We start from the raw sequence: 14,379 nt of genomic DNA on the forward strand, positions 1-14,379 counted from the left end.
AATTGCAAATTTATTGACGGAATCTGACTTGATGTTGTGTTTTTGATGTTGATTCTATGTTGCATTGTGTTTTTGTGTTTGATTTGATGTAAAGCACTTTGAAATGCCTTGCTGCTGAAATGTGCTATACAAATAAAGTTTAATTAATTGATTGATTGATTAATTGGGTTTTAATTAACTTTTTGCTGACTGAGGTGGTGTTAGATGATTTAAACAATTCCACATGACTTTAACTAAATTTTAAACAAACCAATTAAATTCATTGTGAACAACTTATCTACTTTGCTGCCATTTCTGCAGCGAGCCACAAGCCATGTGCTACATCGAGACCTCAAACCTGGACGGAGAAACCAACCTGAAGATCAGACAGGTACAATAATCTGTGTTTAGCAGAATTTATTTGGGTTTTGGTCTGCACAGATTTAACTATAGGTTTACAATATTGAAGTAGCTTATGTAATGCTTTCTAGATTTAGGAAAAAAGCTACTGAAAAAATTTTCTTCTCACTCTTTATTTTCTCAAATGGGAAAATCTGCCTCCTGATTTTTTAGAATAAACTGCTTAAGAAACCATTGCTTCCTTATGCATTGACAGAGTTCGAACACAATCAGGAAACGTTTGATATAAAAAATTCCAGATCTGGAACGGTTTGGAAAAAGAATAGTGGTAGAAAAATATTTCCAAACATTATTACTTTTTTCATCCACCAATCCATTTATTCACTCATCCATAAAACTTTATTTATCTATCCACTGGTCTGTGTTTCCTTCCATTTGTTCTTCTATCTCTGGTTCAATGAGGACTGACAACTGATGGCTTCAGTCCAGGAGAAAGTATGGATTTTTGAAATGAAAATATGTAGGGTCTCCTATCTGGATTGTATAGAAAAAATCTTTTATACTTGCACTTACTTCTGTAAGTACATATTTAAAACAGACCAAGGAATGTGAAAATTTTTATTTTTCCAGAAACTCTACATAGTCATCCCATCCTCATTTCTCTGGACTCTTGTTCTGTTTTGCGTGTTTATAAGTCTTCAGCTGCTTTGGTTTTTCTTTACATTCAGGGTCTTCCCCTGACAGCCGGTTTTCAGACCCTGGATGACTTGATGGCGTTGTCAGGTCATTTGGAGTGCGAAGGCCCCAACAGACACCTGTATGACTTCACTGGCACGCTGCGCCTGGTGAACCAGAAGTGAGACATACACAATATTTAGCAAAAGTTGTATTGCCAAAAGCTATGGATGATTTCTTTCTTTTGTATTTTTATAAAAAACAAAAAACTGGTTAAAGACATTTTTAAATGGCAAATTAATAAAATGTGCATGAAACGAGTTGTGCAAGAATGGCTGTTTAGATTTAGAAATTTGGATCCTTCAAGGGAACTGAAATACTGAGAATCCAAACATCTGGCGTTAGAAAAGTAGAGCCATATAAGAAGCCAATGTTAATTCCTAAATGCTATAAATTTCCACTCATGGACGAAATCTCCATTTGCTTTACCTCAGTCCAGCTCCTCTGGGTCCAGACCAGGTGCTGCTGCGTGGAGCCCAGCTCAGGAACACTCAGTGGGTCGTGGGAATCGTCGTCTACACTGGCCATGACTCTAAACTAATGCAGGTAGCTCAAACCTCTGAGCTTTGAAAATCTAAGAAACGTATTGTTTCTATATTGAACAGAAATTGACACAATAATTAAAGACTTTAACAAGGAGTTTTCATTTACTCTTGTACTTAAAATTAACAAATTTCTTTATTAATGCATCCATCTCTTTTAGTTAGTAACTTTAATTAGTAACTGTTACTTCTGACTGCCACTTTGATTTTGATTTTTTTAATGACAGTAGGACTCTAAAGTCTCAAGTGTTTAGGGGTAGGAGTTTATAAGTTCTCACTTCTTCCTACCCCATTTTGAGCATGATATGTTAACTGAAACTAAAAATCTGTATTCTCTTCTTTCTTATGCACTTCTTGTTACTGTGCACTATTTTATTTTTATATTTGTATCATGTTCGAATAAAATTTCATTTCATTTCTTTCGTAGTATTTTGATATGACTAATTTATATAGTAAACAGAGAAGTTTAGCTGGATTTTTCTGCCTCAGACGTTACTTTATTACTCCTTTGGTTTCTTCACCTTTTCAGAACTCCACCAAGGTGCCGCTGAAGCGCTCGAACGTGGAGCGGGTGACCAACATGCAGATCCTGGTCCTGTTCGGCATCCTGCTGGTCATGGCGCTGGTGAGCTCGGTGGGCGCCGCCATCTGGAATAGGGAACACACAGACGAGGCCTGCTGGTATCTGTCGCGGGCTGGTGAGAGCACACGCATATTCGCCTTGCAAGTTGTTTGGTCTAGTGCATGAAAAACCACAGAAATGCACATGCTTTGCTTTAGAGGTATTTTTTTTCCCCCTCCAGGTGACATCTCTCTTAACTTTGCATACAATCTGTTGACGTTCATCATCCTCTACAACAACCTGATCCCCATCAGCCTGCTAGTTACCCTGGAGGTGGTGAAGTTCATACAAGCCCTCTTCATCAACTGGGTATGAATCATATTTTATTTTATAATCGATTAACTCTGCTAAAATCAAAATCTTCAATGTGATTTAGTGGGATTTTATTTGCTCCACCAGGGGTCATGAACATTTTGCTTTCAGGACAACCAAATAAAACTTTAGAGCTGCAAATGTCCCAAAACCTTTTGAAAAAAGACAACTCTTTAGAGAAGTATCTACTTTAGGAAGTCTTTTGTCATTTTTAAAGAACCAGCAATTACTTTTGTTTTTAGGATTTAAAATTTAAGTGAAATAAACATAACCAGTACTTTTAGTGTCATTCTTTGTGGAAATTCAGTGCTAGTATTGCAAGAAAAAAATCTTAAAAATGATTAAAAACCTGCATTTGTTAATATAGCTGCAAAAAACATTTGTTAATTCTGTATCATTTTTAGCTAAAGTTTTAAAGAGCCACTTCGGAGCAGCAGGTTGCAGTCTCCTGTTTATATTCCTGCTATATTATTATCTTCTCAGGACGTTGAGATGTACTACTCGGAGACAGACACGCCGGCCATGGCGCGAACGTCCAATCTCAATGAAGAACTGGGCCAGGTCAGTTGCCCATCCTCAACAACTGGCTTCTGAACTAAGAGTGGCACAATACATTAAGCCATCTCTGTCTCTTCCAGGTGAAATACCTCTTTTCTGACAAGACCGGAACGCTCACTTGTAACATCATGCACTTTAAGAAGTGTACCATTGCAGGAATCACATATGGGTCAGTCATCCTTTATTTAAACACCTCTTTTACATCCCGAGTTTACTTGTAAAACGAGGATCCTGATAAGAGAATATGAGCTCAGAATGCTGCTAAACACGCTTCTGCTGTTTCAGTCGCTACATTATGTAGCAGACTAACCCAATTAAGGCTGAGCTGATTGTACTTTTGCATGTTTAATCAAAGAAACTAATCAACTAATCACCTGTTTTCGACCTGATTCCCTTCACGATTCAACGTCGTTCATTACTGCAGCCACTTCCCTGATCTTGACTGTGATCGTTCAATGGAGGACTTCAGGTGAGTTACTTCCATCCAAGCTTCACAATTCTGTTTTGCACGTTTAGTAAATGATTAACTGTGTGCCTGCTTGCTTTAAATGGAGCATTAAACAATGCCTTTTAATTTATGAACCCATTAGTTTCTGTCTAATAACTGAAACATGTTTTTGACTCTCAGCAACCTGCCGTCCAACAGCCATAACTCCACAGAGTTTGATGACCCGAGTCTCATTCAAAACATTGAAAAGGATCATGTAGGTGTCCTAAATGTTTTTTTTTGTGTGTTTTAGATTCAATCAAAATTAAAAGGTTGCAGTGAATGTACTTATGGTTTCCAATCTTTTGCGTGTTTTTAGCCAACATCACCTCAGATTTGCGAGTTCCTGACCATGATGGCAGTGTGCCACACTGTTGTACCGGAGAGGGAGGATGACCAGATAATTTACCAGGCCTCATCGCCGGACGAAGGAGCGCTGGTCAAAGCTGCCAAAGGACTCGGCTTCGTCTTCACAGCCAGGACCCCTCATTCGGTCATCATTGATGCTGTAAGCTTGTGTGGTAAATCTGAGCTGGGATTTTAGTTAGAAATTCATAACTTGCTGTGTACAGGACATGGCAAGGTAATCTCACTGGATGAGGGAAAAACTAGACATTTTGGACGACTTGCAAAATGTTTTGTGGCAGAAAACCAACACCGAATATTACCCTGCAACACGAGATCCGATTTAGAGTTAGAAAATTCTATGAATTTTCAAAGCTAGCAAACTTTACTTGCAAATTTTATGGGATTAAACAGAAACAGACCTGAAATTTTGAATACTAAAGATTACTGCTTAGCAGGGATTTCACTTATCCTTGGCATTACATGTTATTTAGTTAAAACAAATTTCATGTGAGTAAAGTTAGATACATTTATGCCGTTCCTCAATCACATGCAGTTTCTGGAAATTTTCTGAAGCCTTTTGTCCCATTGAAATGCTAATCCGTAGCATGAATCAGGGTAGTGTCAGTATTATTCATTGGGAATGCTTTTTCAGGACGGACAGGAAATCTGGTAGGAATTCATAGATGGATGGAGTAAATAAAAATTTACACTTTTTAGATATTTATTTAAAAAAAAAAGTTTATTCAGCTTTTGAAATGTCTAAATGATTTTACAAGTATGGACAGTTTCACCAACAATCTTAAACTCAACTGTATTTTTTTTATTTTTTATCCCCTTTTTGGCCAACATCACCTCAGTTGCCATTAAACCAACTGAGGTGATAACAAGCTTTCTGTGTTTCAGAGAGGAACGGAAATGACCTATGAACTTCTGAACGTACTGGAGTTCTCCAGGTAATCCTCCTGGGAATATCCTTGTATCCAAATGATTGTGTTGTGACTTTCCATTAAAACTACACCCATCTCTTCCACAGTAATCGCAAGCGTATGTCCGTGGTGGTCAGGACGCCCACTGGGAAGCTGCGGCTTTACTGCAAAGGAGCTGTGAGTTCATCAGATTGACGTCGTCATTCTGTCAGTAATCTTGGATTTAGGTTGAAATTTAAATTTGTTTTTTCAGGATAATGTCATCTTTGAACGACTAACGGAAGCATCTCAGTATAAAGATCTAACCGTCGCTCACCTGGAGCAGTTTGCTACTGAAGGTATTACTTGCCCACTGAAAGAATAGCAGATGTCTTCATATTTGCATTCAGTTGAGAAAATAGACTGCAGTACTATCAGCTAACATTTAACAGGAGAATGAGCTTAGAGGTCCTAAAGGACTCTAGTCTTGTTTAACCTTTCTAGTAATGATTTACCAGAGATCTGTACAATTTCATTTTTTTTTTTTTTCATTCTTGCATCAGCTCTAATTCAAGAAATCTTTTACCGTATTGTAACCTTTTAAAATGTAATTTGTAGAATTGAGAATATTTTAGTAATTAATTTAATGTAAATAAGATTTAGCAAGTATTTTCTCTACCTCCTTCACCTCCCTTTTAAATGTGGGGTCATGACAATGGTATTGGCACAAGTGTTTTTTCTGGATAAGATTTGCTGGAATTAGATGTGATTTCTTCTAAATCTGGTGTAAAAATAATTGCAGAGACTTTCAGCTGGCTTTCAGGAAGAGTAATCTGGTTTAATGGCAAACGGACAAGGTGAAGTAAAAGGTTGCTGGTGAAATCTTTCAATATTTATTAATATGTACCTTTCTGCTAGCAGTTGTCAAAGTAATCCTTTGGAAAACAAGAGCATTAACTGTCCCTGCTGTAAATTTCAATGATTGCACAAATTCAGGAATACAGCTTTTGAACCAATTATTCAGTCCAAATCTTCCCCCTCATCTCATAAATCAGATTTGAACCTAGTTTCTCCTTTTGTGTTTTTGTGCTTTTGAATGCACACCAATACACACCAAGTGTATTATCAAATTCACCTGGAAATAACAGCAGTTTTATCTACCCTTAGTGTATTTTTCATCAGCCTCTCCTTGTTTTGTTCCTTCAGGCCTGAGGACGCTCTGTTTTGCCTATGTGGACCTGGAGGAAGGCGCCTATCAGGAGTGGTTGAAAGAATACAATCGTGTCAGCACTGAACTTAAAGACCGCGCTCAGAAACTAGAGGAGTGTTACGAACTACTGGAAAAGGTATTAATAAGTTTGTGCTTGAATGTTGTTAATCTCACACTAGTGTTCTGCAAATCTTGTATTATAACTGCTTAAGGATTATTTTGGCTACATCTGTGCTTGATGCAACATGTTTTGCACTAAGATGTTTTTTTTTTTTTTTGGCTTGAATAGCTTCAGTAATATGCTAACTCCTTTTTGTACAACTTGCTCATAACAATAGTCTGTTCCAGCATCCTGTCCGTTTTTTGTTTTATTTTTCTTATTTTTATGCAAAAATTAACCCTCAGTGGGCTGAGAGAGTCAGCTTTGGGGAGATAGCAGATTTACACACAGTAAAGGTTCCGGCTTGGGACTTTCTGTATGTTTAAAAAAAACAAACATTTTTTAGCATGTGAAAATGTACGTTGTTAACTTTAAAAATTAATGCATCAAAGTCTCACTCCTAGTTTTATCAGGTTTTCTTCCTGGATTGTTGTACATTTTAGCTTCATTCATATTTGCACCAGCTCTTGCCAGCTTCACTGTCCCTGCTGATGCAAAGAATTCCCACAGCATGACTCTGCCACCACTGTGTCTTACTGTACCCATGTATTCAGAGTGACTTTAGTGTGACTATTTGTCCGCCACCATCCATCTAGTTTTGCTTGTCTGCAAATGCTTTTCCTCTTTCAAAAAGTCCACATTTCTTGATTGTACAGCTGTATTTAGGGGCATCAGAGTAGAGCGCAAACAATCAGCTATGTATGAATTTCTTCCTCTTCATAACTAAAGAATTTTTTTTTATTGTTGGTCTGTCACAGAGTTTGGCCAACTCAAGTGCTCAAAAGATATTATCCTGTAGGTTCTGGATGAGTCCCCTCTCCAACACGCCTGAAGAAGATGGTTAAATTCCCTCATCAGCCTATAATTCAGCTCTGCAGAGGCATGAATTAATTTGACTCGGGTACAATGGAGGAGGGATGCATCCATCTAAACGTTCCAGGTTAATAATGGCTCTCGAGTTAGAGTTGACCACCCCAGATCTATCACATTAAAAATTCTACTAAAAATACTTTAAAGTTTGTGATTATAACAATCCAAAATGTTAAAAGGGCTCTAATTTGGCATTGAATGTGTAGATTTTATTTTAATATTTGGGGAAAACGCAGAAAGATTTTAAGAACTTTGTGTTGAAATGTTTTCGCCTTCAGTAAGACAAGACGTATAAAGCCAAAGCATTTATGGACTGTGGAGTTTGGTTGCCAGCAGGTGGCAGAGTGGATCTACTGATTTGTTGCACTTTTAATGTAATGCACAGATTAACAAATTTGAAAGTGTTTTGATTTCTTCATCGTGTATGTTTTGCTTTATAATGCAGCAGTGCATTTCATGTCTACCTGATAGACTACACTATTTTGTTAAAAACCAAACAGGAGATTCACCAGAGAGCTGAACTAATAGGGTTAAAAGCCAACTGATTTGGCAGAAAGGGCTGAGGTGAGAAAAGTATGCGAGGAGGAAAAAAAAAAAGAGGAAGTAGGAGGAGGAGGAAACCTCTGACTGGGAGACCACAAGGGCAATTACCTGCACTGGCGTGCCAAAAGCCCCATAAAACTGGAGTCAACAACACAGTTGTGTTAAGTTGTGTGTCTGTGTGGGTGTCTAATGAGGGCACACAAGCATTTAAACATTGAACAAATTTAAGCTAGCATGGGAAAGGGTAATGAGTTACCTCTTGGCTAGATGGTTTCTCGACTCAAAGTTGAACTGTCTGGCATCGCTCTCCTCCTCAAATTAGTCATGTGTTGTATTGTCAGAATCGTTCACATTTACAGGGACCTGATGTCTGGCTGAAATCAGTCCTAATATGATTTCTTAAAACCTCGTTAACTTTTTTTTTTCTCTATTTTATGCCATTACGGGTTCATTTTCCTAGAATTACCTCTGGCTCTGTGCGTTTTGCCAACAGAACTTAATGCTACTTGGAGCCACAGCCATAGAGGATCGCCTCCAGGCCGGCGTCCCAGACACCATCGCCACATTGATGAGGGCCGGGATCAAGATCTGGGTGCTCACAGGAGACAAGCAAGAGACAGCCATTAATATAGGTGAGAGAAAACAATTAAATAAAGAAACGATGCAAAAACCTAAAGTCATTCCAAGAAGCCAGACTTTTTAAAATCATGTAGCTCTGTTTTTTTTTTTTGTTTTTTTTTACATCTTTTTTCACTGATTTCCTTTTTAGTGCTCGTGTCTGACCTCATAGTGAGTGCATGCTAAATAAATTTGATGAATGGACAAGTGGAGGCCAGGAAGATCTGTCAAGGGTGGAAAAAAAATATCTGAAAGTTAGTTACATTAGTTTCTGTATTGAATTTAGGAACATCTTCCTTTTCCGTGAAGGTCGGAATTTGTTGGCTTTAACAAAATAAACATTTATCTAAAAATGGTGAAATAGTGAACGGAATATGATTGAAAAAGTGACAAGTTGCTTTTAAAAACCTTAAGGAGACCTAAATCAATATTGCTCTAAACCAGTTTCTAATACTTTGGGAAGGTCTGGCAGACCTGGAGCAAAATAAAAACTCTAATTTACGACTTTGGCTTTGTGATTGTAGCTTTATGAGAAAATTTTCTTACAAAAACAAGTTTTCAGTTTATAAGTGTGATTCCTTAATTTCACTTTATTGTGCTGCTCTAAGTTAAAACGATCTTTATTGCACAAATGCTTTGCTTTAGTGGTTCGGTGCTCCGATTTAGTGCCCCTTATTCAAACATATTCTCCTCCTGATTAAATCCTGCACTTTAAATGTGCGTCCTCTTTGCACTCAAAAGACTTCCCTGACTAAAATTAAACACATATTTCGATTAAGAAAGTCTGCACTTATCAAACAGTTTTGAGTTTAGGATCCAATATGGCATCCATGCATATCAAGTGCATCAAAATCTGTTCTGATTATTCAAATGAACAGAGTAAACGTAGCATTGTGCATGTTGTACACCTGCAGTTTTGTGGACATGATTCTTTTTGTGTTTAGACACAGAAATGTGATCCGCTTATATGAAGTAAAGTCAGCAGCCAAACAAATGGCAGCGCTCAAATTATTTTATTTTAGTTTTTTTAAATCTCGGGTGGAACATCAATTCTACCTCTGACTCCTGAGACAAATCCAACGCAGCACAACTTCCTCTTTAGAGATAACCCATACACTCTGGGATAGGATTTCTCTGCTAGCATATTTTTCTTTGCTTTTTCTTGGAACAAAGTAGCAACTCTGCCTGGTAAAATATTGTGACCGTTGTTCTCATAGAATTTACTCCAGAGAGATTTGTAAGCAAGTTTCAAAGTAAGGAGCAGAAGATATTTCTGCTGGAGGCATTAAATCTGACTGCAGAAACACATGCTTGGGAGGATTGTAGCATAGCCGTTTTTCTTGATTAAAAAAAAAAAAAAAAGAAATCCCCCTTAGTTTAAGGTGTGACAAACTGCAACAAACTAACTACAGTTTGTAGGGTTTTTAACGACAAATTATTGGAAGATGGTATATTTGTGCTCCAGCTGAATGTAGTTTCTTGGTTACTGTTGGAGTCACAGAGCAAACTGGTGGCAATCGTCCACTAATATAAAAGAACCTGAAAACAAAATATGAGTGGATACCATTTAATCACCAATTCATTGATAAATGTTTTTAAAATTGATTGATTGATGTCTGAGTTCCTAAGTAGACCATGAGATTTAAAAATCAAACCAGACTTAAGAAAAGCAAACAAAATCAATCTATATGTAAAAATTAACCCCTGCATGAGATGCAAACGACTAAAACTTTCAGGTTGTGTTTTCTGATTGTTTAGCATTTAGTATGCCACATTCACTGATCAGAAAAAGGTTTGATTGTTGATTTTGAAATTGGCAATGGGGCAACCGCTGATTTTTCTGTGCATCTCGACATAAAATTCTACAATTTCAAGATGGTATACTTTCTTTTTACCGTGACATCAGATTATTACGCTGTCATTTGGTCAGACGTTGAGCAGGTTTGAGTGACGGTCTTTTTTGTATTTGAGTAAACCCAATCTCTCTCCCATCCTCCACTCTCTCCCCTCTGGTGTATTGTTTTCTCAGGTTACTCCTGTCGCCTGGTGACACATGGCATGTCCCTCATCATTGTCAACGAGGACTCTCTTGATGTGAGTAAACCTTCCTCCTTTTCCTCCTCCTCTTCTTCCTGGCACCTCCTGTGCCTGCATCATTTTGTACAGCACTGGGGGATTTTTTATTTTTTTTCATGCTCCCAGGGGAGGAAGTTTTGCGGTGGGGTGTTTTAATAAGGTAACCGTGAGAACTGGGGTGTGGTTTGCAGTCAGATTGGTGGGTGGGGCTCTGTATGTTTCCAGATGGAAACAATTAAAGTCTCTGATGTCTCCTTTGGTGAAATGGATGATGATCACTAAAATATCACACTTTTTGTCCGATCACTGTGTGAACATTGTTCACTTTTTTTAGGGTTACTATTCATGTATAAGAGCTTTTCTTGTTAAGATTAAATCTTCCTTCTTAACTTAACCTATGCTTTTCTTGCATTCATGTCTCAGGGGTTAAGAATCTCACTTGTTTGCCTTTTGTTTAATAAGATGTTTGCTGCAGAAAAGTACAGCTCCAGTTCTACAGGCCTGTCATCCTATCCACATTGGGAGCAAACGAGTCATTGCTTGAGGAGCTTTTACTATTGAATCTATTAAGGAACAAACTGCTGAACAGACTCTCTAAAATCATTATATGGCCAAATGGTTACAACAATGAATAGTCCATAAACAGCTCTGTTGAAAACAAGCTGCTCATTTCCAGAGTAATGCGTGGTTGTTGGACATTCCAGTTTATCTAGTGCTCTCTAATTTAATCATGTAATAAAGTAAAAGTAGTGTAAAGCAGTGGTTCCCAAAGTGTGGTTCAAGTGTTTAGTTTTTCAGATCCTTTTAAAGGGGCTGTAATATGTAAAACCGACTTGTTTTGAACTCTCCTTCATGTGATGTTGTTCCCTCATCAAAAAACATTCCGGGAGTGTCGTCTCGATTCTTTCATGCATGTTTGAAAAATTCTTGAATCTCCCGTTGCTCTCACAAAGCACCGCCTACTTCCATAAAGCAGTTGTAAACGGCATAATGCACAACACTATCACCACCATTTGTTGTGGTAATGTTTTAAAGGTGGAGTATGAGAAAGCGAAGGAGGCCCAATTTCATTTTTTTTAAAGTTATGTTTATTTAAAGCCATTTTATAACAACTAAATTGCACCATGTGCTTGGAAAATATGCAATACTGCCCCCTTTGAAAAAAAAAAATTACATATAATAAATTGTTTTGGGGTTAAAAATGGGCTAAAATAAATCAAGCAATATATTGGCTATAGAGGCTGCTGTTAATGCTGTTTAATTGAGAGTACACATGCTTATATTGTGTACTCATGAGTATTTTCCATTATTATCTTAACAGTTTGGTAAATTGTGCTTTTTTATTTTTGGCTGAAGTAAAAGTTTATTTAGTCCAATAGAATCCATCTGATTATTTGAAATGGGCATGAGAGCAGAAAGTCTCTGAAAGTCAAAGTACAATGATCGGGTCACTGCGTTCAAATATGTAATGTGCTTTTGTAAATTTCCTGTTGTGGATATTGTGTTGTTGTTTAGTCAAAAAATGAGGTTGCAGCTTTTTCCCTGTACTAAAGCATTATTATGTGCATGAATATCAGTTTGTGGGTCTAAAGTGTGCCATAAAGCTAAAAGAAAGTGGAGGTCTATGCTTGGTTTGTAATTTTCTTGCTTCAGCACCTTGGTTGGTGGGCATCCTGGACTGCTAGAATAATTGCATTACTGTGACGCATGGTCAGCGTGAGCCCTTTATATGGTTAACAGGGGACCTAATTTGAGAGCGATGTAAAAAGACTTACATGAACTTTCATGATTACTCATTTAACTTCACACTGGTGCTCACCACCATTTTAAAATGTTTTCATTGTGACAGATAATGGAGCACTTGTGAGATTTCTCACTTTATCAAAGTGATGCTCCAAGCAAAACCCTGAGGTTTCCAGACATTGTGAATCCAGACGGCATGCAGGGCCACTTAAAAGCTGAGTAAATTGTGTTGGACAGGGTGCATATTTTAGGTTTAGAGCAAATATGGTGCTTTAGACCTACACTTTATGCTAAACGGGTGACAGCTAGCACAGTTAGTGCTCTAATCTGATCAATCAAATTATTGTTGTTTTTTTTTCTCTAGAGGTCTGCTATGTGTGATTAGTTTGACATTTGCTGTGTGGTTAATAGTTGATGTGAAGGGGGTCAAATTCACTCAAATAGATGGTGGATTGCAAATATTTTTTTTCCTGTTCATTATTTTTGCCACTTTCAACAGAGATTACTGGCCCGACTGCTCATGAGAAAAGGTCTAAGTATGTTTTGCGCGTACATGTGCGCAGGGAAAACACTCTAATCTTTCGCAAAGAAAAATGTTTTCATACATAAGAAGAAAAATCCTGAATGCGTGAGTGACTTCATATGAAGCAGGATAAATGGTGCTGTCTGCAGATGAGGCGGCATAAACAGAAGTCTGTGGGAAGTTTCATTGAACTGAGAAGGTGAGGCGTTTGTTTTTTTCTTTGATGGATTTTACCCAGAGTAGCAGGAAATTTGAGATGAACAGTCGGATGAGGTTCAGAAAACCTCAACGATGTGCTTTCAGTGGACTTTGCATTAATCTTTTACGTTTTGACTTAAGGAAGCTGGAAAGATTTCTTAGAAATTGTAGCTTTAAACTGCAGCAGAAGAAACATGCATGTGGTGTTAATCCCTCCAGTCTATCAGAATGACTTCAGAGAGCTCTTGATGTGCGTGATGCAGATGAAAGCCATGCCATCCTCAGCTTAACACTTGTCTGCCGTTCACTTAAAATAACTCGCACGAGGTCCGCTTTCTGTACGCATGTGGGCCTGTTTGAAGGCCTAACCTGCACATGAGTGAAAACAGAAGCTGCTTATCAAAATCTCTCCTCGAGGTTGACCTTTTGCTCCCATTTGTATCAGGCACTGTAGCTTCACTGGTGATGTTTTGGACTTGTGTGTCAGTGTTTTTTTTTTTTTTTGTTATTGTTTAAAAGATTAAGGAGCCCGCCTGAAGCCCACTGCTCTTCTTCTATTGTGGATGGATTTTGCCTTCATAATTAAATTGGACTTCCCAGATTTGTCTATATCTTCAGTAGGCTATGTTAAAGTAAGCTAAAGTGAAAACTAGTCAGAAGAAGGAAATATTCTCCTGTTGATTGGGCAAATCATTATTGCAAACAAACAAAGCAAGAGATTTGCCAATATATCTTGGGATTAAGATTTATGTCCACCTCTAGATTATCCTAAGATAAATTTATAATGAAATACATTAAGCCCTATCAAGTCAAATCTGAAGAATACCACCAAAGGCACAACTCTAATTCTAGTCCATTGATATTGGAATGAATTGAACTTACAAATATACTTATTCCAAATAAAGAATCTAACTTTTCATTTTCACTTGAACTAAAAGTTTGAAATAATGCAAACAAACTCACCAGCAAAGAGAAACAAACGATTTGTCACTGTTTTTTTTATCCAATTCTGTGATCATCGTATACTGTGACAATGTGAGGCGTGTTTTCTACGCACCTCTACTGTGTTTATCCCTCAAATTTTTCAACAGCAAAAATATAAATAAGAACATGAAAGAAAAACAACTAATTTCTAAAATCTTACCGTTTGAAGGATAATTTCTAATGTTTTATTTGCATTTATAATATGAGAAGACTTTTTTTATTTTTTTATTTAGCCTATTGTAGTAGCAACATAGGCAAGAATATCATCAACTTGAGATTCCAAATTTTTCTTGCTTTTGTCTTGCCTAGTAGAAGTTCATCACTGTGGTGAAATGTATTGATGGAAAAACACATTTTACGCATGGCATCCAAAACATTATTTATAGCCGACATTATTCAGTGTGCTGTCTGTTGTGTGATCCTCCTCCTGTACGTCCTCCTCACGCCGCTACCTCCACATCTGTCAGCATGCTCTTTATGCTCAGGAAGCGACCACACACCCTGGCTGCTTTGTGGCAGGAAAAGGTAGACTCAAGAGCAGAAAACAGGAAAGTATATGTGTGTTTATCTTTTTTGGAGACACAGGAGTGGGTTTGTGAATAAAGC

The 14,379-nt window shown here is 37.5% G+C and overlaps 1 protein-coding gene across 11 annotated transcripts in view; it reads left to right on the top strand.

Annotated features, from left to right (window-relative positions):
- The window catches only part of atp8a2 (ATPase phospholipid transporting 8A2), a 60,625-nt gene that overhangs the window by 19,710 nt on the left and 26,536 nt on the right, over positions 1-14,379 (top strand). For 10 of the 11 annotated variants that reach the window (XM_044105580.1, XM_044105582.1, XM_044105584.1 and 7 more), the window contains 16 exons: positions 301-370; positions 1,068-1,195; positions 1,509-1,620; positions 2,146-2,314; positions 2,420-2,547; positions 3,034-3,111; positions 3,189-3,277; positions 3,533-3,577; positions 3,737-3,812; positions 3,915-4,103; positions 4,847-4,896; positions 4,977-5,046; positions 5,123-5,207; positions 6,055-6,194; positions 8,125-8,263; positions 10,279-10,343. In XM_044105580.1, the coding sequence (XP_043961515.1) occupies positions 301-370; positions 1,068-1,195; positions 1,509-1,620; positions 2,146-2,314; positions 2,420-2,547; positions 3,034-3,111; positions 3,189-3,277; positions 3,533-3,577; positions 3,737-3,812; positions 3,915-4,103; positions 4,847-4,896; positions 4,977-5,046; positions 5,123-5,207; positions 6,055-6,194; positions 8,125-8,263; positions 10,279-10,343 (1,633 nt within the window). The remainder of the gene's footprint in view (positions 1-300; positions 371-1,067; positions 1,196-1,508; positions 1,621-2,145; positions 2,315-2,419; positions 2,548-3,033; positions 3,112-3,188; positions 3,278-3,532; positions 3,578-3,736; positions 3,813-3,914; positions 4,104-4,846; positions 4,897-4,976; positions 5,047-5,122; positions 5,208-6,054; positions 6,195-8,124; positions 8,264-10,278; positions 10,344-14,379) is intronic. The other variant, XM_044105583.1, reaches the window with a different exon arrangement.

Source organism: Gambusia affinis, linkage group LG21, assembly GCF_019740435.1.
Source record: "Gambusia affinis linkage group LG21, SWU_Gaff_1.0, whole genome shotgun sequence".
Lineage (NCBI taxonomy): Eukaryota > Metazoa > Chordata > Actinopteri > Cyprinodontiformes > Poeciliidae > Gambusia > Gambusia affinis.